Genomic DNA, 25886 nt, shown 5'->3' with positions numbered 1-25886 from the left:
TTATATAATGTATAATAACGATTCTTCGTGTTTTCCTGATCTTGGAGGATATGTCCCACCGTGCTAACAGTGGAGTGAATTATTTCTAGGGGTTTAAGAGTGCAAATTGGTTCTCTTTATACAGCCCACGTGCACCCTCCCCACAACAGCAGCCCAAATTAAATTTGCTAAGCCATCATGTCCATTTTACTGATTTCATGCATTCATATTTGCAGCAAAGGCTGTAATGCCTTGATTTCTGTATTAAATAAAACAGCCTTACACAAGAGAGAAAATCATGTATACACATTTTAAAATTCAAAAAGCAAATGGTTTTCACACATTGTGAAACAAAAATACAGTGGTGCCCCGCAAGACGAATGCCTCGGAAGACGAAAAACTCGCAAGACGAAAGGGTTTTGCGGTTTTTGAGGTGCTCGTAAGACGAATTTCTCTATGGGCTTGCTTCGCAAGACGGAACGTCTTGCGAGTTTGTTTCCTTTTGAAGCGGGAACTGGGCTGGCAGGGAGCGAGCAGGGGAGCGACCTACCTTTTCCAGAGGGATCCTCTTCTGGAGAGGGCACAGAGGAGGCAGGTGAGCTGGGATCCAGCGGATCTGGCTGGGTCTCTGTGCCGCCTCTGCCTCTGCCTCTGCCTCTCTCTCTCCCCCTCCCCACGTGGCTGCTCCATTTTGCTCTAACTGCGCGAAGGCAGGAAGAGGCGGGACAAAGGAGGAGGAGGAGGAGGCATCCACTGTGCTTGGGCGGCCGCGAAGGCGCCTTTGCGGGGGTGGGAAGAAGCCGGGAGCAGCTGCCGAGACTGTGGGGAGCCCGGCGGCGTGGCGCAAGGTAACAGGGGGAGCAAGGGAGAGTCCGCGCCGGGCGCTTCGTGCGTCCGCCCTCGGTTCCTGGGCTCAAACTTCCTTTGGCACCTCATGGAGAGAGAGGGAGAGGAGCGGGCTGGGGCTTTGATGTGGGACGCGGTTTGGCGGAGCGAAGACGCGGCAAGGCTTGGCGACAGAGGAAGGGGGGCTGTTTTCATGGGGAGGTGGGAGGGGGTGTCTTTGCCTCTTCCCGGCAACAGATCCTCCAGGCTGGGGAAACTCCTCCTGCTGGGGAGCGACCCGCTTTGTGCTTTGCCCGCTATCCCATTATAATACAGTACCAGGGTGCATCCGTGCTTCGCAAGACGAAAAAATCCGCAAGACGAAGAAACTCGCAGAACGGATTAATTTCGTCTTGCGAGGCACCACTGTAATTCAAAATAGCTGGAAAATACATATTAAGCCAAGTCAGCTTCCTAAATCCAGGGAAGAGCAAATGTAGCAAAAAGATGCTCACAAACTGCCACATGCACACACCAAACCAAACTAGTTATTTGCACAGGCGCTTAACAGACAATATGATGCATTTATGAAACACTTTCTTCCCTTTCTGCCACGACTGTTACAGCAGATCCCAGCGGAAGAGCCCACGTCTGCATTTGCATTATTACTGCTAGTAATCAAGTTAGTAGTAACAATGCAAATGCATTATTCAGTGTACGCTGAACAACTACCACTTCTGCACTTTCTTTTCACTAACATACTGGCCGTGAGGCCCATCGGCTCCCAGGGGTAAAAGGGCCAAATACACTGGAGTCTCAGCTCCCTCATCAGGAGATTTGGGGGCTCTGGGACCTGCCATGTCAGTCCTGACCCACCCAGGGCAACAGGCATTCAGAAGAATACCATCACCTTTCCTCGTCTCATTCAGCTGCCTTGCCTGAATTCTGGACAGAACCGTTAATCCGGTTTTGGATACGCCATAAGCTGTACTTGGCCAACCCTCCTTCTCATGCACTCCTTTCTTGGTGTCTTCTACAAATTTTTCCATGAGTTTCACTAGTTCCTCTTCAGTGATTGTCTCACTCCGAAACTTCTGCTGCAAGTCTTGGCTGCATTGGGACAATGCTGAAGCCCCGCACATGCTAGATACGTTCACCACTCTGCCTATTAAAAGGGAAAATGTTAAGGAGAAGAAACTAGCCTTGGTTAAGCTTGTTGCCTCCACCCCTCCACATGTTGAGTTCAATAGGCCTTGCTCCCCGGTAAGTGTAAGGTTACAGCCTAAATCTTAATATATTTCCCCCTAAAGTCAGTGTGGAGCACTTACCATTAGGTTTCATCAGTGGTAGCAATTCTCTGCAAATATCCCTCGTTGCAAAAAAGTTTGTTCGCAGTGTGACTTCCGCTTGTATAGCAAACGGAGTTGTATCTGCAACTTTTTGCCGGATGGCAGGGAGAAAGCAAACAAAAATCAGAATGGACATTATGAAAATATAAACTTTGTAAAAACCTGCTTTTGTTCCTTCATTAGCTTAGAGTTATTTTGAATATTCATTAGAAAAGTTTCTTTTTAAAGGGTGAGATTAAACATCAATAAAACAAATAAATAGTTTATAAGAAAAAATACTATATCCAGATGATATGGCACACCATTACAATTAAAGTATTAGAAGGGGTCCACGCAAAAGTGAACTGGAAAGATGATCACACAAAAATACTTAACTAGGTTTTATTAGTAAGCACAGCAAATGATATACATTATGCCAAAATACAGTTTCCAATCACCATTGTTAGAAGATGGCTCAGTGAGGCTTTAAAATCATTTTAGATTCAATTTTTAAATGTGTCAACTGCGATCTTATCAAAATGTGTATTTCAAGTAGCAGAAGCTAGAGAACCTTAAGTTGCAATCCAACCCCTTCTCCCATCTGACGCCCTGGGGGAGGAAGGGGGTTTGTCTGAAGCAGAGGTCCACCTGGTCCAAAACAGCTCAGCCAGCCTCTGCCCTTGATACGGCACCAGCCTCCCTCTTCCAGCACAGAGCTTTCCAATCAACCCACTGGAAGTACCACTGACAGGATTCCCACAAAAAGCCTCACTGAGTTGGACCAGGATCCAGTGCTTCTCCCATCACTATATGGCACTGGACCTGGTTGCTATGCCAGTTTAGACTTTTTCCCTGCTCCCCTCAACTTCTATCCCAGCCTGCATGAGCGGAAGCACTGTGGGTATGGCTATGGTGCTCCACCACACTCTGCGGCTGGCAATTAGAATTGCTCTGCCTATTACTCTGGACAATTCTTCCTAGCAACCTGTTCATAGCGCAGGTAACTGGGCAATTAAAGTGAGGAAGTACCAGAAAGTGCCACACATCCAGGCACCAAGAGAGAAAATGACAAAAGCTGGAGCCTGAAGCAGAGTTAACCTGCAGCCAAAGACTATAAATGTATCATACAGCCAGTGTATATGTTCCGACCAAATATGTAACATTCCAGTTTCCAAGATTTATGCCTCTCCTAGCATTTTACCTTTGAAAGCAATCCCTGCATTGTTGACCAGCACATTTAATCCTCCATACTTCTCCTTCAAGAAATCACGGAGGGTTTGAATACTCTGCAGATCAGTGATGTCCAGCTGGTGGAACTGTGGCTTCAGCCCTTCTTCCTGCAGCTTGGCCACTGCCTCCTTGCCCCGTTGGATGTCCCGGGCTGTCAGGTAAACATCCCCAGTGAACTTCTTGCATAGAGCCCGTACAATGGCCAGCCCAATGCCTTTGTTGGATCCAGTCACCACAGCTACTGGAGTACTAGACATTCTCCCTGCCAAGCAAATTTCAAAGTAACTCAAAAGGAACATTAATATCAAAAAGAATGAGATGGTTAATTTAGTCACTGCTAAAAAAGACGATTCTATCAAACCTTTTGCAACAATAGCATTGAATTTATTTTAATTTTGTGTGATTTTCGTTCTATAAATTACCCCTTGTAAGCTGCTTGAAAAGCTAAAAAATAATAAACTGGTACACCACTTTGGAACCTATGCAGAGTCCCAAGTTGCAATCTTAGAACACCTACCTAGATGTAAGTCTTACTGAACTGAGTGGGCCTTGGTTCTGAGTAGACAGGCAAAGGACTGTGCTTCAAGAAAACTGCATTGGGCTGCTTGTTTGCATTGTAAGCCATGGCACCAGTTATAAGCCAAAGCACATTTAGCCATGGCACTGACTTAAGATATTTATTGATCAAATACCCTGTGTCATGAGTCAACATTAAAGCCATCTACACTTTAAATTAGTGGTTTCCAAAGTGGGCTGTACCTATGAGGGGGGTGCAAAGAGGCAAGTGGGTGGCAGGGTGGCACTGGAGGTGTAAACGACTATCACACTGGCACCACTGCATCTTCATCCACTTTGTTGAGTTAATTAAACTAGTTTGGATTACATTTTCAATTCATATGCTATTTATTTTTACTGGTTTGAGTTTTACTGTGTTATCTTCCTTAGTGGGTCGTGCAAACCGCTCTTCTGAAAAAATGCTTTTCACAGCGTAGGGCAGTGCGCATTGAGGATGTGTTTATACAACCAAGTGGCCCCCAAAAGTTTGGGAAGCACCGCTTTAGATCCCCATAACCTTGCAGCGGGGTAACCTAAGCGTGAACAGGGAGGCCAAACGAAGGGGGAAGAAAAAGACCTTTCAGTTACTAATGCAGTCGTGCAATGCAGAAGGGGAAGCCGAAAGTACGAAGCTGGCAACATGCTTTCTACTGTTATCACTTTGTACCCATTCTGGTCAAAAGCACATCTCTCAGTGGCGTAACTCGAAACATAGAACAGATAGTTAACTACAAAGAAAGAAGGTTCAGGGTCAATAATAATTTATTATTTATACCCCGCCCATCTGGCTGGACTTCCCCAAGGGAACTTCTCGCGTTACTGTACAGCTACAAGCCACTCCCTACCGTGACGCTGCACCCTAGAGCAGCTCAGAAAAATGAGCAAGGGCAGTTCTGCAAAATGCTCCCTAGAACAGAGTACAATCGTCCGGCTGCAGCCTTCCCAGTAGCCACACCCCGCATATAACCGGCGCACACGCTGAATGCATTAGGATCCAGGGGCGCCAACACCACCCAGCGACAACTGCGGTCCAAATAAATTCCTGCGCGGCTACAGGTTAGGAAAACAAGAGTTATAATGTAGGATTAGCGCGAAAGACCTTTGCGGAAACCAGGCTGCTGCAAAGCTGCTCGACTTCCAACTATATCGCCTTAAAGAGCTGGGCCTGTTCTAAGCGGGGATCCCCAGAATCGACGACGCAGCTGCTGGGGTGAAGGAGGAAAGCGTGCGCCTTTTTCTTCTCCGCCCAATGGGAAGCGGCGCTCCTTCGACCCTTTCTCTCGAATCGCCAGGGGATTGGCTGAAAGGCCGTGAAGGACAAGGCCCGCCTCTTCCGGCCCCTTGCAGCCTGGGAAAGGAGCCCGCGAGAGTTTGGGGGCGGTGGCAGCCGAAGGGAGAAGTGCGGCGACCGCTAAGGGGCGCGTGGGGCTGCGGGGAGCTCGATGGGTGAAGTTGCTGGTGCGCTGAGATGCCGCGCGGCTTGTTCCTTAGGGAGGCAGCAGATCCCTCTGCAGACGTCCGGGTGGCTGCGTCGCTCTGTGTTGCAGTCTTGGCCATGCGCTGTTTTCACATAGGCGGGAGCTCTATTGGATGCAGTGCTTTTTTCCTGGCAGCACGCAGGGATAAACATTTTGTGAATCTTTGTACTTTTGTCCATGTACTTTATGTATTTATTTCCCCCGATTTGAACTATAAAATGGTATTCTCTTGAGTCAAAATGAGAGTACCCTTAAACTTTGTTTTTAATAGAAAAAAGCACAGTTATATAATATATAGGATTGGTCTTCGTGTGTTTATGATCGTAGTGAAATGAGGGAATAATAAATGAGGATTTGCTTCTGCTTCTTTGTAACCCCCCCCCCCATATTTATGGATCCCCCCACCAATAATGGTTAGCCAAATAAGAGTCCTCAGACGAAGGCTGTCTCTAGTTCTCCTTTCTACAGTGGCCTGTCAGTTGCCCCCTTTCAATCTTACAAGTAGGGGTTGAAGGCTAAAACCCTGCCCTGCTTTTGTCCCCCAGCAGCTGGTATTTGGTGGCAAGAGCTAGCCGTCCTGATGAATAGTCTCATTTTATATGTCCAGAAATTAGTTTTGGAAATACAATTATGGTTGGAAACGCTTAATATTTTTGCCGACAATAAACCCACATGCAGTGCAGCTGTCACCAAATATGTGATGAACTACTCTGCAGTATATCTTAACTTGGGGCAGATTTTTAGAGAACAACTTAATACAGTATGGAACTTCTAAGCCCACTCTGATAGATCTCAGTGCATGCTTTACACCAGGCGCGGTCAAACTTGGCCCTCCAGATGTTTTGGGACTACAGCATTCATCATCCCTAGCAAACAGGACCAGTGGTCAGGGATGATGGGAACTGTAGTCCCAAAACATCTGGAAGGCCAAGTTTGGCCATGCCTGCTTTACACCGTCTGTGTTTATTGGCTGTTTTCTGTTTTCCCTCCCCACCCACCCCCTTAGAACCTCTCCCTCCCAAAATAGTTGTGGGTGGTTTTTTTTTTTGGTTTTTTTTTTTGTATTTCTTCAAACCTTGTGGGGTCACCAAAGCCTACCAATGCCTCCCTCATCACTCTATTTTGGCAATATGAAGATAGGCAACCAGCAAACTAGTCGGCTATTATTGGTCTGTTCCAAAATGAGTTAGTTCAGTGGATGCAAGAGGATGAGATTTTTGTTCCCTGTTTCTTTGCACATTTGATGTTTTTGGTGTTAAGCCATCTATGAGTGTGTTGGCCATGAAAGTTTCTTCCCAACATTATCATGGGGCAAAACATTTTTCTATCTATAGCAACTGAAAAAAACTACTGTAAGAAATGCATTTTGTTTCCATGCAGAGTTTGATGTACAGAATCTGAAGGCCTTTGATTAACATGAAGAAGAGTAAAGGTCGAACATGTCGAAAGAGGCGAAGAAAACAATCAAGAAGTTTGTCTTTATGTGGTGGTAATGTGTTTTTGTTTATTTGTTTGTTTCAAGGCCTTTTATTATTAAGGCACCCTCAAACCTCGGAAAGCTAAACAAAGTCTAAAAGTAAAGGTTACAAAGTTACCTAAAGTCCTATCTTAACACATGCTAGGCCAATGAATGCTTTGAGATGTAGCATTCCAGCATTTAGTCTAGGTAAGGGTAAAGGGACCCCTGACCATTAGGTTCAGTCGTGACCGACTCTGGGGTTGCGGCACTCATCTTGCTTTATTGGCCAAGGGAGCCGGCATACAGCTTCCGGGTCATGTGGCCAGCATGACTAAGACGCTTCTGGCGAACCAGAGCAGCGCACGGAAATGCCGTTTACCTTCCCGCTGGAGCGGTACCTATTTATCTGCTTGCACTTTGACGTGCTTTCAAACTGCTAGGTTGGCAGGAGCTGGGACAGAGCAACAGGGGCTCACCCCGTCACGGGGATTCGAACCACCAACCTTCTGATTGGCAAGTCCTAGGCTCTGTGGTTTAACCCACAGCGCCACCCGCTGTGGCCTTCCCCAAATGGAAGAAGTTTAACCTAAGCCAATACAACTTAATGGGGTTTGTAATTCAAAACATTTGGAGGGCAAATGCTTGTGGAAAGCCGATCTACATTCTTACAAACCAGGGTGTCATATTGTTACTGAATTTTTTTATCAGTGACACAGGAAAACAACACTGGCTTAGGAGTGGGGTGTGGGGGAATAGTTAATTCAGTATTGCAACTGGGGTTAATGTTAATAAAAGCCATTGAGCCAACACAGTGTAACAACACACTCCTGTACATTTTTTCTGAGCAGCGAGCCTCACTGTGTTCAGTCGGAGGTGCTTTGATGTCTGGTGTACTAAGGATTGCAGCCTAAGTGATTAGTGAACCCCAATGCACATATAGTGCAGGTAGGAAGATGGAATTCCTATCCCCTATTTTTTCCTGTATATAGGGTAACATTGATTCAATAGTTTTATCAGGGAGGAGCGCAGTCCTGCTACTGTACTGCCAAGTTATTCTGTTTATTCTGCTAAGCCAAAGTACTTTCATGGCATCCATTTTTTCCCAGTGTTGTGATTTGCATGTTACGTTGCTGTGAAAAACATCTTTTGGTGAATCGTCATTAATGAAAAAATGCCATAGCACGATAATTTCTGTGTAATGATTTCAGTAAATCTTAGCCACAAACACGAATATGTTCTTCTAAAGAAATGGCTGAAAGAAAGAGGCTATGGAGATAATACATTACGGCCAGCACAATTTTCAGGTAATGATATAATACTTTTCTGACAAACTGCAGCTGTATTTGAGTGTTCTGTTTGTGTCTGAAACTACAGGTGATCCGGGGAGAGCTGGGATGCCTCCGGGGCAAAAGTTTGAAGGCAGGAGCTTCCATGCCCTATTTATAATTCTGATTAAACATTCCATGAGTTTTTATGCTTTCTAAAACTCTTCTGTGTTCTTCCCCCTCCTTCTGCCTTGTTTCCTTGAGGCCTGAGCAGTCTATTTAGATATACAGTATGCATATGTATGAAATTGTTTTATACATGCTTTTCTTGTAATGTCAAATTTCTTTGAGTTGCTTCACAAGTCAAATAATGAAATAATTAATACTGCATATCTCTGGGGAACCTAGATAGGTAGTGAAGATACAAACCACTTCTAAATTCTTGCCCCCGACCTCGTTTCTTTTCTTGGACCACCAGTTAACAACCATTTGCAGGTTTGTGGAGAGCCCAGGAGCCAATTTCATTGCAGCTTTCTCTCCTTTGTCTTTTAGAGACAGGAAGAGGATTGATGACCACAAAAGCTCTTCAGGTTTGTATTCCAAAGAAGAGGCTGGTGCACAACTTCTGGGCCAGGTTGAAAATATGAGATCCCTCCCTCTACCCGCCCCCATGGTATCCTTGTGTATAATACAGTGGTACCTCGGGTTACATACGCTTCAGGTTACACACGCTTCAGGTTACAGACTCCGCTAATCCAGAAATAGTACCTCAGGTTAAGAACTTTGCTTCAGGATGAGAACAGAAATCGTGCTCCGACGGTGCGGCAGCAGCAGGGGGCCCCATTAGCTAAAGTGGTGCTTCAGGTTAAGAACAGTTTCAGGTTAAGAACGGACCTACGGAACGAATTAAGTACTTAACTCGAGGTACCACTGTATAGACCAACTGTCTTAAAGCTGCCTTTGACTTGACTCTACTGCATTCACAGAATAAAATTCTGAAGTGGGGCATAAACAGAATAACCATTTAAAAATAATTATTTATGAACTTTGTAGATTGGTGTATGGCCAGTTTCTTAATATCATTTTTGTTGTGGAACAAGTTATTGTGAATGATTTTGCTCCCCCAGGTGGTAAAAGCTGGTATTTACCACTTCCTCTGAAATAATTGGCATAGGTGGTGGTCAACTCGTAGTAGTGAATTTGCTAGAAATACTCAGTGTGTGAAATTCACAAAATTGAGGTAATCTTGTAATGGTTTCACCACAATAAAAATCAGAATTGAAGTTTCGACCTTCAAGTCATACATTCATGGCTAAATATAACTTCTAAAGAACTGGAGAAAGGTGCTGACAACCAATTAAAAACTATAGTTCATCTGGTTTTTACTCAGCTATTAATCAGAACAGAAATATATTTCTTTGTTGCCAATGATTTACAACCAGGGCTACTAATCTTTCAACACTCCATTGAGTAATATAGTCTGTATCTAAAGTGTCCAGTACTTGTCTTGTTTCAAGTGACAACTTTCAGTCTTTTGGGGGGAAAATGCCTCTTTGTTAAGGTGCAGACAAGCCATACAAATTTTTTCTTGGATTCATCAGTGCAATATTTTTTCTTGACCCAATAGTGCTAATTATGTGTGCATTTTGACATTTCTTACTGTGATTTGTATTTGGGAGTATGTTCACTCTGATTTCTTTATTTTTAAAAAATCATAGGCACAAGAGCTGATTATTTCATTGCCTGAAAAATGCTTGCTCACCACTGATACTGTCCTTAGCAGCTACCTTGGAGAATACATCATAAAGTAAGTTTACAATTTTGAATTCTGTCTATCTAGCTCTCCCTTGAATCTACTCTTAGCATTGCTCACACTGTACTTTTTCCTATCAAAATCATTTCTATCGCTTTCAGCATAGCCATGCAGATAGAGAAGTTATTTGATGCTATATATTTGAAGACATATATAGGAAAAGAACAGTGAAATAAAGTATGTCCACAGGAAATTCAAATATTTAGGCCACAACCCTAAATGCACTCAACATGGGAATATACTCTAGCCAGTAAACAAGACTTACTTTTGAAGAAACATGCATAGGATTGTATTGCACAGAACAGTTTTATAATGATAATAAGGAAAAACAAACAAGGGAAAGGTAATGGAAATTAAAAATAAAATTACCCTTTCCCTGCTTCTTTTTTCTAGAATTATTGATTGGCATATATGCTAAACTTTCAAAACAATAAAAACTAATAGAAGAAGAGGAAAAGTATTTTATTTCGGAACATAAACTGGTTTCAGCCCCCCACGCACTTACTTTGGAGTGTAAGCTCTATTGGACACAGTGGGACATTCTTCTGAGTAGCCATGGGCAGGGATGTGCTGCAAATGTCCTTGCCCTTATAGTCTACTTAGAAACAAACCCCACTGATTTCAGTAGGACTTGCACTCAGGTAAGTGGTTAGAGAATTGTATCTTAAGGTGCAAGCAGATGAACAAGACTGAAGTGATTAAAAATCATTGACTCCAGTCGGGTTTTATTAGGTTTCTATCTCTTTATGCTCTTGCAAAATATTTGCAGAACGTAATAAAAATATCTCTGGTATACAAAAAACTGAAGCAACAACAGATGACTTAAACAAAACATTACGAAAATACAGTTGGATATAAAAATGTTATGTGAAAACAAAGTTGCTGATATATAAAAATCAAGAATATGAGTTCATTTTCCTTCTGGCACTTCTTCCCTCTCAGGCTCCGGGTTCTCACCCATGGTTCAAACCAACTCTTTGCTCACCCACAAAAGTCTCACAATGACGAGTTCCTGGAAGCCAGAGACATCACCCTAGTCTCTGACTCTAGGCTTGCTTTTTATGGGCAGGCCCAAGGTGGATGGACTGCCTCAGGCTGCCCGCAGCCATGTCCCATTCAGTTGCACTCTCCATACCCAATTCCAGGTACAGCGGTACCTCTACTTACAAACGTGATCTGTTTCGGGGTGCTGTTCGCACCCTGAAAAACCCGTAAGTAGAGTGCCGCTACTGCATGTGCGCGAAGCATGCAGATTGCTTCTACGCACGTGCGCGGCGAACCCAGAAGTAAACACTTGTGGGTTTGCTGCGTTTGTAACCTGAAAAGCCGCAACGTGAAGCAAACGTAACACAAGGTATGACTGTACAGCAGGTTTGCTGAGTTTCCTAGGGGGTCCAGAGGATGTGGATAGCCCCCCCCCCGTCAGCTCTTTCTTCACCCTCTGTCCTCTCCTTTTCAGCTGTTTACATAATATTTCCCTTGATTAAATGAAATATGAAATATAAAGCATCTGAGTCTTTTTACAGCAAGCCCAGCTAATTCCCAGCCAAACCCTTCCTAAAATCTATCACACCCTAAGCCCTGTTTAAGACCTGACAGTTAAACTTTTCGTCTTTTAACTCTCCACCGCCTCCTGAGTGGTTGACACTCTGCCCAGCCATGACTGGCTTCTGGGTGTCCATGAGGTTGACCCCAAGGCCCATCCACCGCACACGGACAAACTGGATCCTCTGGTTAATTTGCTTACTCTGGAGTGGGAGTAGTCAATGTAGTGCCCTCTAGATGCCATGGACTACATCTCCCATTACCCCTGATCTTTGGGGCCATCCTGGCTGGGGCATTTGAGAGTCACAAGGTCTGCAACATCTGGAAGGTGCCATCTTGGCTGCCCCTACTCTGTGCTGCGTCTATAGCATTTGCATGTGCGATGGTGACATAAGTAAGTCTTAATGCTACGTGAGCAGCTTTCTGTGTCATTTAAAGCTATAGGAATGTAGTAAGGAGTGTTTGTGGTTCTCATGTTTTCTTCTGCCTTTAGATGGAGACCTCCCATTTCTCCTTTGGCAGCACTGTGTACATTTTTAATAGCAGAAAAGTGTGCTTGCAAGGAAGAATCCCTGTGGAAGCCATACCTGGATCTCCTACCTGAAACATATACCTGCCCTGTTTGTTTGGAGCAAGAAACAGTGAACCTTTTCCCTGAGCCCCTAAGAAGAAAAGCCCTTGAGCAAAGAAGACGGGTCCAGGAGCTGTTTGTTTTGTCCCAGCCATTTTTCTTCTCCTTACAGCCTCTGTTTTCTGAAGACGTAGCATCTGTCTTTAACTATAGTGCCTTTCGGTGGGCTTGGTGCACCGTTAATACCAGGACAGTGTATATGAAACATTCTCAGGGGGACTGCTTTTCTAGGGAGTCAAATACATATGCCTTGGCTCCTTACTTGGATCTGCTAAATCACAATCCAGCTGTCCAGGTAAGCTAATTGGAGCCAGGTTTCTAGAATATGAGGGTGGGAGATTGGCATGAACAATAGGAACTGAACTGTGCAGTGTGAACGGTTCCAGGCAGCCATGCCTTCTTTCAAGGTGCCCTTCTTTCATTACTCCTCTCTGTTCTGCACAAAAGAAATCCACTTTTAATACTTTCCCAAATTAATGCGTGTGTTCTGCCAGAGCCCAAGTAAAAGGCAAAAGGGGCCATCCGTTGTTCTGCTGACTATAGTACTTTAATTGTTGGAAGGCTCATTGTGTTTAATGTTCTGCTTTGAAGTAGATCAACCTTCCCCAACTTGGTGCACTCCACTTGTTTCGAGCTACAATTCCAATCTGCCCCAGGCCCCCTTGACCACTGCTCGGGGGTGATAGAAGTTGTGTTCTGCACCAGCTACAGCCCCCAGACCAACCCCAAGGGCACATGGAGCACAAACCGACTGTGAGGTTACAAATGCATGGACCACTGTGGTCGAGCTAACCTGACCCAGTAACGGCTGCAGCTGTCTTGCCAATAGAAGTTAGTAAGAAAGGCACTCCTAGCCATTGAGGATGCCTGTGCCTCCAGTGACCCAGCTGGATCTAGGAGCACCCCAAACTCTGCACCTGCTCCTTCAGGGAATGCACAACCAGGGCAGACAACTTAACAACTCCTTGGACCCTCCTGGGCCTGGCCACATGTTGTGTGTTAGCGTTGGCAAAAATACACCTTTGCATGAACAGTTGCTTAGCCTCAAAATGGTGTGTGTATTGGGATGGTGGTGGTTGTGATCGTATGGAGTTCCTATGCAGGAGTTCACACATAGCTGCCTTTTTGTAGACCTCCATGTTCAATGCATGGGCCAGAAGCTTTGTATTTTCTGTTGTCCTTGGTGTTGGGAAGAAGAGTGGTTCACAAATAGCTTGAAACATTGTAGGCTTTGTCCGTTCTCTTCTCATGAACTTTCTTTTCAGATAATACTGCCTTGTTCTCTCCTCCCTCCTCCTCCTCCTCCAAGGTGAAAGCTGCATTTAATGAGAAGACAAAGTGTTATGAAATAAGAACACTTTCAGGCTGTCAAAAATACAAAGAAGTATTTATTTGTTATGGCCCACATGATAATCAGTGCCTGCTTCTCGAATATGGTTTTGTTGCGAACTCTAATCCACACAGCAGTGTGCATGTTGGGACAGGTAAATTTGAGATTTGATCGTAACATTGATGGGTGATGCAGTTTTACTGGAGGCTTAGGACAGGGCCAACCTGCCACTCAGTGGGCGGAGCTTATAATTCCACTACCATTTTTTAAGGGTTCCAGCTACCACTTTCAGCTAGCTCTACACTGTAGCTGCCTGACTTCAGTTCATCTTGCAAGTCTTGGGCAGGGCTGCCTTTGAAAAGCAACCAGGGCAATGCATTGTGTAGTAAGATAATGATAAGACCACAGTGAGGTCGTCCTTTACTTGTAACTATTAGTGGCAGTATCACATCTCTCCAAAGCCTGCCCAGCTCTGGCTTATAACTCTGGGAATGATGGGGGTCAGAGTTAGAAACTTAGACATAAAAGTTAGGTGCCAAATGGCTCCTTAAACCAGGGTTAGTCGCCAAAATGGAATGCCAAGTTGCCATTTTTGGGCCAGATGGCTCAAAAGCCATATTTCTCAATACAACCTTTTTGTTCCTGAAATTCATTCTGATTGTGCCAATGAAATATAACAGAATTACACAGGATGTGTTGCTACTGTGTGAAAACAGATCCAGGGACCCCCAGGCATGCACCTCTAGATGGTGGAGATGTCAGGCATCATCCTGGTGCCCAGCCATCTTCACTTGGTCTCAAGTGGCCAATAGCCAGGTGCAAAATGTGCCAGGCAAATTTTTATTGCTGAAGGGGATGCCATCATCCTTTGCTGTTGAGAGCTGACATTATCCTGGTACACACATTATCCTAGCACTCTGCTGTTAGTGCTAATGGCCATCTTGGCTTAGCTATGGAATTGGTTGAGAAAACTCAGCTTTCGACCACTCGGCATCTGTTTGTCCTTTAAGTTTTAGCTGCTGGTTTTTACACTCTGTTTAATCCTTTGGTATTTGTGTGCAGTGTGCTCTTTGCGGTCAGCTATTATATTTTGCAGCTAATGTTGTTGCTTCAACTTGGATTGTAAATCAATTAAATTATAACAACCCCCACATACTCTGGTTAGGGCTGGCAGGGAAAATCTAAGCCGTAGGCAGATTCCCCACCTCTTTATTGTGCTTTTAAATAGCCAGCTTGTTTTCGGTTTTCCTTTTTCCTTGGTTTTTCTTTTCTAGGGTTTTGCATTTTGGTTTGGTTTTTTTCATTTCCAACTCTCCACATCTAGGCTGGAGCCACTTGTTTTATATAGGTTTTTTTTGGTGGGGGGAGGCTAGCCTACTCAGACACTTAATTTTATCGTGCATGTTTGTTTTTAAAGCGTAGATTGTATCTTCAGCTGATAAATTTTATTTATGTCTACTTGTGTTTAAAGTTTGATTTTATCAGTATTTCCTTTAACATTGCTTTATGCAAATCTCTTTGAAGTTTTTCTGATGGAATGGTATCTCAGTCATGTCATTCATATATATATATATATGTGTGTGTGTGTGTGTGTGTGTGTGTTTGTTTGTGTTGGGAAGGCTTTTAGTCTCAGAGACAAGGCAACTGCCAAACCCTCCACAAAATGATCATATTCTATTCCATCAAAATACATTCATTTTAAACAAGCATACACACACACACACACACAATTTCCTTCTCCCTCCCACTGATCACATCCACACCATACATTAAATGGCTCTTTATAATAGTCATGGATTTCTCAAAATAATCCTGGCAACTGTAGTTTGCTTGCCACAGAAATACACTGTCCAGCACCTTTAACAAACTACAGCTCCCAGGATTCTTTGTAGGAATGTCCTAATGGTTAAAGTGACTTGTAAGAGTGCTTTAAATGTATGGTGTGGACATGACCATTTTTGGGGAAAGGAAAACCTGCTTTTCCTCCTCTAATCGAGCAACCACAGCACGTGTGTGTTTCTAGATTCCCCCTCCGCCAGTGAAGTCAGTCAGTCATGCTGCAATTATGTGAGCACCCAGCCACAAGCGAGAGCGAATGTGTTCTTGGCTTTGTTTCCTAAAATATTTTCAGCAGAAATGCTAATAGTTAAAAGTGCTAGAGACATACAAAAGGCTTCTTTGTTACCGTAACTCTCATAACTTGTTTGCTTTAAACACTTTTTTTCTTCAGAAACCTTACTCAAATATATCCTTCCAGAAGATAAGCAGAGGCATACGAAACTTTCAATTTTACAAGAAAACAACTTTTTAGAGTTAAGTACGCATATGCATCTGGGGACTCAATAGCCTCCCTCCTGTGATTTTAGTTTATAACTTCAGGTCAACAAAGAAGATAGGTTAGGATGTTTTGATCAGTGGGTGCCTCCCATGGTTAAACCTTAGACAAAAATTGGATAAAATATAATCAAGTAAAAAAATCCTTTTATAAATTGTACTAATATTAATAAATGTGTGTGTCATATACAGTACAGTGGTACCTTGGGTTACATACGCTTCAGGTTACAGACTCCCCTAACCCAGAAATAGTGCTTCAGGTTAAGAACTTTGCTTCAGGATGAGAACAGAAATCGTGCTCCGGCGGCACGGTGACAGCAGGAGGCCCCATTAGCTAAAGTGGTGCTTCAGGTTAAGTACAGTTTCAGGTTAAGTACGGACTTCCAGAATGAATTAAGTACTTAACTCGAGGTACCACTGTACGTATGTAGTATGTACTACATATTTTGGAAAGTTGTCTGTTCACTCTGGACATACCATAATCATATTTTGCATGAGGACAAGGAACAGGTTTTCCTCCAAGTTAGGGTACAATTGGATGCTGCTATTTTGAATCAAGAGGCTGGACTGAACTTTTCAAAACTGCACTAAGTTTTTATAGTTGCTTAGAATTCGCAAGTGGTGCTGGGTACGAGGCTGCTATTATAAATATGTTGGATATAGATTCCTTTAAAAATGATTTGTTATTTTTCGTCTCTAGTAATCTGACATTTGACTGGGATGGGCCATCTTGGAGACTTCTTACGGCTCTCAAGCTGCTATGTCTCGAAGCAGACCAATTGTAAGTAGCAAATGTTTGCTGAAAATGACCGTTAATGCAAAAGTTGCATTTCTTGAATGCCATTGTTGGACTTTGTTTAGCTGTCTGATGGCTGGATCAGAAGCAAAATACCTAAAATGTGTTTACATTTATTGACTGTAGTACTTCCTGGAAGAAAGTGCTTCTTGGCGATGTAATTTCAAAGAGGAATGAAAAGAAGAGTTTGGATCTCGCAACAAAAATATGTATGTCATTGACAGAGGAGACCCAGCATGCCCTTCAGAAGGTATCTGTTTGAATGAATTAGCCTGCTGTAACACAAGGGCTGGAGGTGAAACTCACATGGGGGGGAAAACCCGTTTCCTATTTGCATTTAAGAGCAATAGAATCCCCAAAAGACTGAAAATCCTGCACACTGATTTCTGTCATACCAGCTTAACACTCAGAAATGAAGATGGTTCAATTTGTATAGAAAACAGTATAATATAATTATTTTAATTAAAGTTCATATATATAAATTTAGCACTATGTGTGCTTCTATAATCCTAAGCACTTTGAGACATTTTTGTAGTAGGTGATAAGGAAATGCATATAATAATAGTGAAGTTGCATGGGGCCTCTTTCTTGGCAATGTAGATCTTCCTCCTCATTGATGCAAGAAATCCAGAGTTAGAACATCCCTCATTGATGGCTGTCTAGCCTCTGCTCGTACACTTCCAGCAAGGGAGAGCCCACCATACCTCTAGCTAATGGATTTCCATCAAGAATGTTATTCTAAATCTATGATCTGTAACTTGGCTATTACAGTTTTCAATGGATAATGGCATAATTGTGCAAGAGCCATAAATATTGGTTCTCTGAACTCCATCACACATAGGTGGGGAACCTTAGACCACGCCTCTCTGTCCAATAGGATTTTATTAATGATCTTTTTACCTTTTCACTTTTCAGATTTCTCTGTTAAAAAGTGATTGCCAGCATCTTGCAAGCCAGCTAACTTTAGTTGAGGCGTTGCGTACAGAAGACCTAAAGATCTTGCAAATGTCAGCGGAGATTCTTCAGCATTTACATTCCACCACAATCTGACCTCCTTGGAACAGAGTTGCAGCACAGAATAGAATACCTGGTGTGCAGTGGGCCATATAACACCAGTCCTAAAGGATCTGTACTGGCTCCCAGTATGTTTTTGAGCACAATTCAAAGTGTTGGTGCTGACTATTAAAACCCTAAACAGCCTTGACCCTGTATACCTGAAGGAGCATCTCCACCCACATTGTTCAGCCTGGACATAGATATCCAGCGCCAAGGGTCTTCTGGCGGTTCCCTCACTGCGAGAAGTGAGGTTACAGGGAACCAGGCAGAGGGCCTTCTCGGTAGTGGTGCCTGCTCTGAGGAACGCCCTCCCATCAGATGTCAAGGAGATAAACAACACTGCAACTCTTAGAAGACATCTGAAGGCAGCCCTGTATCAGGAGGTTTTTTAATGTTTGATGTTTTATTATGTTTTTATATGTGTTGGAAGCTGCCCAGAGTGACTGGGGCAACTCAGGCAGATGGACTGGGTATAAATAATAAATTATTTATTTATTTATTTATTGGCAAAAGCCACCAGCTTGCTTATTTGTTTACTTAAATTATAAAACCTAGTATCCCCCACTTTCTTTGCAAGGCAGACACAAGGCGGCTTGCAACAATTTGAGTAGAACAGTACCACAGTAAAATAATTTAAAAGCCACTGAAGGGAGCTTAATAAAATAGAAGAGAGGTGGGGGGAAATACAAACCCATAAGAATTAATCCTAAGAGTTACCATTAATGGTAGTGGGGGTGGGGAGGAACAAGACAGTTTTAAAAGTGGACCAGCTGCACCTGCCTGTGGGGAGACCATGATAAAAAGAGCCAAACCTCCATCAGAAGCAAGACAGCAAGAAGGGACTTGGAAGATGAGCAAAACTCCTGAATTCGTGTGAATTTCAGAATTTGTGTTAGGATCCCCATGGACAAGGTTGAATTGTTAGTTTTGAGAGCAAGGCATCCTTAACAATATGGCAATTTTCCTTTTACGCAGTCTGTGTGTTGACTGTGTCTGAGGAATTCATCAGAGCTGCTTAGTAACCTGACTTTTCTCCATAAGGCTTAACAAACCTCTCCAGCAAAGACAGATTTTACTCTTAACATTATTTATCCTGGAAGGGATCATGAAGCAGCTAGCATATTGCATAGCTAAGTATTTTTCTGGTACTTTTTTTCGCAACTACATTTTTTTTTTTTAAAGGCCAAGAGGAGTGATACGTTGTGCGACGCTGTTACATTTCACTTTAGCACATTATTTAAATTTAACAGCGAAACAATTGTGTTCGCTATAATAAAGTTACAGGAAAGAGTATATGCCTTCTACACTGTTATGCCAATGGAAGGCACTGTGTTTTATTCCCCCTGCTGGTTATTACTAGTCAGGTACTCATGAAAAAAGGGGGAGGGTGGTGATCTCAGAAGCTCCCTTGATATCATTTTACAGCTATCATTAGAATGGTTTTTAGTTTCCCAGCTTCAGCTATAAAATGTGGGAATCATTCATCTTGCGTTAGTGCTTTTAGACCTGTCTATTCAGGAAAAGATAAGATAGTATCAACTTTCAAACTCTGTTAATTAAAGCTTTTAAGTACATTATGAATGAAATGTCAAAAGATGACACTCACTAAGGGGAAAAGATCAGTATGTGATGTCTTTAAGGATTCACTGTTCTTAGAAGTGAAATATTCCTTAGAAATATGAAGCCACGTTAGAAGAAAGGGAGTTTTTTTTTACAGCATGAATTATATGAAGCAATTTACAGCATGGTGCATCTATGAGTGTAGATGGAGACGATAAACGGGGAGAATGGAAGAAGAGGTTAGCCCTGCTGCAAAGTGAAACATGCCTAGCTTGCTTTAATTGCAAACTAAATGCAGGCTGGACTTGTTACAGGGACTGTAAACATAGGCTGTGCTTCACATCCACCTGGGGCTATTTTTGCTTTTGTGCTAATAGCACACACAAATTCCTAGCATTTTATGGTTGAAATGTGCAGCCAGGAGAACCTTAAAGATAGTTTGATAAGCATAAAAGCAGTTTAAATGTACGTTGTGGGCTGAATTTTATTGTCACAGCATGAATTTAATCCCTGTCCTTATTTGTTGCTGAAGGGTGCTGGCCATGTTGGAATTCTGAAAGGTATGCTGTAGGTGGGGTGGGTGGGTGATGTTGGTGGTGCGGAGAGATGAATGCAAAAGTCAGCCGAAGCAATTAAGCTGTGAAGTTTGTTTGTCTAGACTCTCCTTAAAGTTGGACTGTGTGGCTGAAGAAACAAGACAGGATCAGAACGGAGGCTGAGTGATTCCAGGCAAAAGTCTAATATAGCAGGAGCCAGTGCACTGCTATCTGCTCGGCTGACACTGGGTCAATGCAAGCCTGTCTCTGACCAGAATGTAGAATGACTCTTCCTTTGTAGGGCAAAGAAACTTGTCCCTTGCCAATGGCCCAGGTCTGGGGCCTTTTCATGATGCTGTTTCTTGCCAGCGGGACTAATTAGGCTTGCCGGGGTTCCCCCCCCCCCAACCCTGCTCACTTGCCTCTCACCTGATGCCGTATGTGGGGCAGGTACAGCTGTGGCTGCAGAGGAACAGTTGGGAATCTTACAATGTGCATCCAATTGTCCCTCTGTAAGCAGAACTTGCATTCTGCACCTTCTAAATTTCCTTCTAAATTTGGCCCCAAATACAACTCCTGCTGGGATTGAGCTGAGTGTGGTTTATCCCCTCACACAAGCGTTGCTTTTGACAGGGAAAGTAGCACAAGGTTAATTGAAATGGAGGAATCAGCAGAGCACTTGGAGTGCATTTCCTTTGTGACATATGACAACAGCTGAGTGACCGCTTACCTGTGAAAAATGGCCCCCTCACCCCCAGGGGAGTCTTTAGCATATGCGCCGCCGGGGTGCCAAGATCTGCCCAGCGCCCCCAAGTCTGACAAGCACTGCTGTTGTGAATGACAAGTGCCGCTGCTGGCATGTCGCATCTTTGGTAAATGAGCACACAAAGTTGAAAGTCCTTTAGTGAAACAGTAGGTATACATTTCGGTAATACCTAAGTATATATGTATTTTGTTTTTCTATCTTGATCAAAATTATTATTTCACAACAGGTAGATAGTTAAGAGCTTAGGCGACTTCAGCGGTGGGCACCTGGTGCCCCCCAGAATTTGGCGGCCAGGTGCCCTGCACCCCTTGCACCCCTGGCTAAAGGCAGCTCTGCTCAGACCGCTTGAGGGTGGGTCTGTTCTGGATCTGGCCTAGTAGGTTGGGGATACTGACTAAAGGCCTTTGGATGAAGCTTGTTATTGATTCCAATATATGGTGAAAAATGTAAATCAAATACCTTTAGGTGTTTTATATTTTTTGCTTGTATATATACACAGAGTCAGCACGACAGTGGGACTCTTAAATCTCAAGGTCATGGGTTCGAGCCCCATGTTGGGCAAAAGATTCCTGCATTGCAAGCGATTGGAGTTGATGACCCTCGTGGTCCCTTCCAACTCTACAATTCTATGATTCTAAAGTTCAGCCACAGTGACCCTGGTCTTCAGCAAATTGCTGTCCCAGCCTCACCGCTGCTGCTGAAGATTATGCATAGCATCTTATGTTGCAAAAGCACTGCAAAAGTGAATAAGCATCTTGTCCATTGACTGTGCAGAAGAAACTATTACTAATAGCTTGGTTTTGTTTTTTAGCTACTATGTCAGTAATATTTTTAATACGGTTAAATCATGGTGTCATCTTCCTCACAAGCTATAAGAAACAAACCTTTTTAAAAGGTGTAATTGCAAGACATGTCAACCTTCACCTAGGTCACATGCACACCAAACATTTAAATCACCCCCACCACTCCAAAACTCTGTTCACCCATCACAGAGCTACAATTTTCAGCACCTTTAACACACTACAGTTCCCAGCATTCGGGGGGGGGGGGGAGTAATGTACTTTAAACATGCCTTGCTCACAAAGGAAGCAATGTGCTAAATTCAAGACAAATGCAGAAGACATTGGCAAGATAATTTCTGAGAAATCACTGCTTTTTACATAGCAGTGCACTAGAGGGCACATGTATACTGCAGTGGAAGCTACCCTTTACTGAAAGTTTATTATTATTTTTTTAAAAAGAACAATGCTTGAAAATATATTTGTTCTTTCACTAGTGAAGTTCTTCACTGACTTCTGCCATTTAAGAAAAAGTAAGGCAAAAGTGTATTTCTGAAACCTCTTCAAAGAGAATTGTTTGCCCATTTTAATAAGCGTACAGCATATTAAGTAACCCCAAAGTAGACAGCACTAGGGCTTGGTCAGGTCAGATTGGATTTATTTATATGGGCTCATTGTAAAATAACTGGAGTAACAGACCCCAGACAACATGGAATGTTAAACATCACTTGAGGCATAATACAGACAAGACATACAAAATGTTACATGCATTTGAAGCTCACTGTGAGATGATCTGAGCTCTCAGCTTCACGACCAGCCTTAAAAAGGCTGCCCTTCTGGTTATCTACTTATACTCCCCCTTCAAATGAATTCTGCCATAATGCCCATCAGTCTTCCAGGCAACTGCTTTAAAAGCGGGAGGTTCAAATCCTTCCTAACGGCATTATTTAATATTTGCAATAAAGCACAACATGATAGTGATTTCCGATAGCTTTCATCACAGGGGCCTGCACTTCCTTCCAGTTGAGTCCAGTTAAATTGACCATTAATGGTCTTGGCAGGGAATTGCAGCATGCAACCGTAATAGCTCTTTGAGGTTTTGGAAGAGTGAGAAAGTTTAAACGCTTGTTCACTGGACAACATTTCCAGTTACCCAAACACACTGGGGGTTAAGTTTTTACAGAAGAGCTTTCCAGCTCTTAAAAATCTTAATTCCTTAATATTGTTGCTTGATACACACTTGTCCTGAACCCCTGGCCTACCTGGTGGCAAGTCAGCATGTCAAGCCTCCAGTCCAGGATCAATCCACGTGTCCCATATCCCACAGAGATCCTGGCATATTCATCTGCCCATCAACCTGAGCAGTTGAGCAGACACAGCCCCTCAGCTCTGCTTCCCTTGAATACTTTGCATGATGATTGCAGCATCTGGGCTTGCTTGACAAGTCATGTGACCCTCAGCTGTTCCAAGCCCACTCCAGCTGAGGAATCACACAATTCCAGAGCTAGCAAGCTCCACCTGGCCAGCTAGGGAGCTGGACTGTGGACCCTTTTTTCCCTCAGCCTCTTAGAGTGTACCTCCTGCTGCTCCTTATGCCTCAGAGCCTGTTGTGTTCATGGAGACATGGGGCCCCTTTGGCTCTGGTGATGGGTCCTGTGGCTCTGGTTCCTGCACACCAACCACCATCCCCTTGCCATCTTCCGTCACCCAGTGAGTACTTCCTATGCCAATTTCTCCTTCTCTTTCCCCAGCTTGCCCCAGTGTGTCCCAGTCCTGGCTATACCCCTTCCTCCTTTTCCTCCTCCCCATTGTCCTGCCAGTTCATGACAAGACTTCAGCTTTATGATAGTGAAAGGTGGTGAGAATGTTTGTAGAAAATCCTAGAATATAAATTACAGTTTTTTTGTCCAGGGGCTCATGAAAGAATCTGTCAATACCAAATTAGCCAACTGGATAGCACCAGGGGTTTCAGGGAGATGATCACCTAATGTCCTCCAGATGGTTTGGACTGCCACTCCCATCAACCTATGCCAACACAGCCATATTGCCTAGGGATGATGGGAGTTGTGGTTCAAAACATCTGGAGGGCATCAGGTTTATGAAGGCTGGGGTAGCTCTTGCAGGATAGATGCATCTGTAGCTATTAATTAAGATGCCTACAGTTTCTAGGGCAATATATGTCAGCTGAGAGCCCCAACAGAAGAGGGCTATTTTGCCATCTTGTCCTGCTTTTTGGTGTATTTGTCATTCAGAAGCCTGACTTAGCCGGTCATTTTAAGGATTTACAGGTTTTTAGTGGCACTTTGTTGTATACCTTTTGTTGTATGACAAGTTGATATTTGATGATGCCTGTATATAAAGACTTTTATTTACAAATAAGTAAATTCGCTGCTTCCAACCTGTAATCAGTAATTTTCAAATACTTTACCACCCTGGAAACCTTTTGCACATTGACTTATTGAGGAAGTTCTTTTGTATGTGTCTGCTGAGAGAAGTGAGTTCACTCAAGATGTTGGCTTTGCTATATAGCATGCACACAAAACTCCACTGTTGCCTTCAGGTTGGAAGCAGCAAGTAAGTTATCTCAGGGAAGCATGTCTCCCATCACTGATCTTCCCATTGAGAACATGTTGATAACCTTTGGAGGAGTCCCAGCAACAGAGCTTGAAAACCAATAACCCTTGTAGACCCAGTTAGTTATAATACTGACCTTCACAAGAACATATTGCTGTGAATTTCCACAAGTGTGTCATACAAGGGATGTGTGGTGTGTGGTTTTGCACATCCATGCCTTTTTGTTAACATGTTTAGTCCACAGAATCTTCCCAAGGTTCAGGATGTGTTTTGTTTTCTTATGCTGCTATTTAGGAGCAATTGGTTGTGCTATATTGACCAGCAGAGGTTTGTATTTTACATGCCCAAGGATCAGCTAAACTGGGGTTAATGACAGATGTCATCTGATTCCCCTTCCTGGTAATGAAAGCTGCAAGCAGCAGGCCAAGGGGTGTGTTTTTTGTGTGAGAGAGAATAGAATAAAGTATTATTCTTGTTTAGAACAGTCTATTCTAAAGTGAAATAGTAGAAAGAAATGAGTAGTGATGTATATTTGAAGATATGGGTGCAGTAGCAAGTGTTGATAGGCATAGTGGCTGTTTAGTTTGGCAAAGAAACCCTAATTCCTGCTTGTTTTAAATTTTGAATAAAGCACAGGACATCTCATTCCTGGTGGCAAACAAAGGTTCATGTACACTCTGAGGGAGCTGTACTTCTATATCTGTATCTTTATTTTAGTTGCCCGTGATGATTATGCCTCTTAAAATGGCTGCTGGTTTGTTGTGTTCAAAGCATTTTATAATGCTAAAAGTATCGCGAGTCTGTATTGCAAAGATCCTGCAAGTATCCTACACACACACACACACACACACACACACACACACACACTAAGGAATCAGTTTACCCCATTAGAGCACTGATATTGTGAAGAATGATGTTGAACAGGGGGACTGTATTAGCTTCTCTTCCTTTGTTTAAAATTAAAAGAATATATGTTTTAGAAGTCAAGAAAATGAGTTCAGTCTTCCTTTCCTCTTACTGTCAAACAAAGTTTGCCTCGGCTCTTGACTTCATATGGAATTTGTCATGGATAGGAAGCATATACCTTTCCTTGTGAATATATAACTTGTAGTCGCCTCTTAGGAAAGGGAGGGGGGAAAAGAAAAGAGAAGGAGCCCTTTCATCATGTTCAGTTTTCCTCACTGTTTTATTTCACTTAAAACATCACTCAGGACCAAGTGGTATTTGTCAGTAGTAATTGGCAAAGGCTGCAGGCAGTTTTCAAGGCTGTCTGGGTGGAAAAATCTCAAAGCAGTTGTCTGTGTTGAAAGAAAATATTACATTTGATCTCCCCCCGCCTCAATCTCTACAGACATGATGTATGTCTGCATTCCGTAACTTGAAGAGTTCTCCTTCTTAAACCTCAGGAAGTAGCTTTTCTTTAGTAATGTACAGTATTGTCTGGGAAGTAACCACAATGTACATACAGTTACTTTCTGAATTCTTTTCAAAAGGTTTTATTTTTTTTAATCAACCACTTATTGTGGTTTTGGCTAGTTTGGAAAGGTATAATATTTTGCCCGATGACTGCACCTCTTGCATGTTGACGCCCTCCCTTTTTTCATGCAGTCATAGATTTCTTCCTGGGTGTTTCCTTTTTGAGTAATGACTCTCACACCAAGACCTCTGTGCAATTAATCACCTTTCCTTTTAATGCAGCCATGCAAATTGAAAAATACTTCATCACTTCTTGTCGGTGTGCTTGTCTACAGTAATGACAAAAGATGGATTAACAAATACTACAGTTTTCACATGTCAGGCTTGCATGGGGTTGGTTTCTCTCTCCCTACCCCCATTCTGACCAGGTGCATGATGAGGCTTCATTGAATTGGGCCCAATGTTCTTCATAATCTTTGAAAAATTGGTGTTGAATCTGAAATGAATTTTTCACTCAGTTTCCCCTAATATACACAGTAGGCCTATGAGCTTCATTCTAGGACAGTCACCCCTTGGGCTGGTATTCAACTCTGTTTTACTCAGAGTAGACATTGAAATTAATAACTGTTAC

At 43.1% G+C, this 25886-nt stretch overlaps 2 protein-coding genes across 4 annotated transcripts; one reads left to right on the top strand and one right to left on the bottom strand.

The window, feature by feature from the left end:
- Positions 1-1239: 1239 nt before the first annotated feature.
- LOC308476688 (carbonyl reductase [NADPH] 1-like) lies at positions 1240-5161 on the bottom strand. The gene is made up of 4 exons (XM_081004491.1): positions 5017-5161; positions 3334-3624; positions 2133-2240; positions 1240-1969 (listed from the first exon to the last, which is right to left on the bottom strand). Exons 2-4 carry the CDS (start codon positions 3617-3619, stop codon positions 1533-1535), a joined length of 831 nt encoding a protein of 276 aa, XP_080860617.1. The 5' UTR covers positions 3620-3624; positions 5017-5161; the 3' UTR covers positions 1240-1532.
- Positions 3744-18127, top strand: SETD4 (SET domain containing 4). 3 transcript variants are annotated; one of them, XM_081004467.1, is made up of 11 exons: positions 3744-4973; positions 6776-6884; positions 8073-8158; positions 8672-8709; positions 9838-9926; positions 11971-12403; positions 13418-13592; positions 15669-15750; positions 16473-16553; positions 16695-16818; positions 17484-18127. In XM_081004467.1, the coding sequence occupies exons 2-11, from the start codon at positions 6835-6837 to the stop codon at positions 17616-17618; spliced, it is 1293 nt and encodes a 430-aa protein (XP_080860593.1). In that variant the 5' UTR covers positions 3744-4973; positions 6776-6834; the 3' UTR covers positions 17619-18127. The 3 variants fall into 3 exon arrangements, with proteins under 3 accessions (XP_080860593.1, XP_080860591.1, XP_080860592.1); XM_081004465.1 differs by having other exon boundaries at positions 3746-4973; positions 8063-8158; XM_081004466.1 differs by lacking the exon at positions 3744-4973 and adding an exon at positions 5267-5360 and having other exon boundaries at positions 6777-6884; positions 8063-8158.
- Positions 18128-25886: the final 7759 nt, after the last annotated feature.

This window comes from Podarcis pityusensis, assembly GCF_964106645.2.
Source record: "Podarcis pityusensis genome assembly, chromosome: 4".
NCBI classification, from domain to species: Eukaryota; Metazoa; Chordata; class Lepidosauria; order Squamata; family Lacertidae; genus Podarcis; species Podarcis pityusensis.
This window is presented reverse-complemented; position numbering and strand designations above follow the sequence as displayed.

Excerpts from the sequence above, each read along its gene's own strand:
- LOC308476688 (XM_081004491.1), bottom strand. The coding sequence starts at position 3,619 with ATGTCTAGTACTCCAGTAGCTGTGGTGACTGGATCCAACAAAGGCATT. Across the intron at positions 2,241-3,333 it reads TGCAGGGATTGCTTTCAAAG|TTGCAGATACAACTCCGTTT; the intron begins GTAAAATGCTAG and ends TCCGGCAAAAAG. Across the intron at positions 1,970-2,132 it reads ACCACTGATGAAACCTAATG|GCAGAGTGGTGAACGTATCT; the intron begins GTAAGTGCTCCA and ends CCCTTTTAATAG.
- SETD4 (XM_081004465.1), top strand. The coding sequence starts at position 6,812 with ATGAAGAAGAGTAAAGGTCGAACATGTCGAAAGAGGCGAAGAAAACAA. Across the intron at positions 8,159-8,671 it reads ACGGCCAGCACAATTTTCAG|AGACAGGAAGAGGATTGATG; the intron begins GTAATGATATAA and ends TTTGTCTTTTAG. Across the intron at positions 15,751-16,472 it reads CAAGAAAACAACTTTTTAGA|TAATCTGACATTTGACTGGG; the intron begins GTTAAGTACGCA and ends TTTCGTCTCTAG.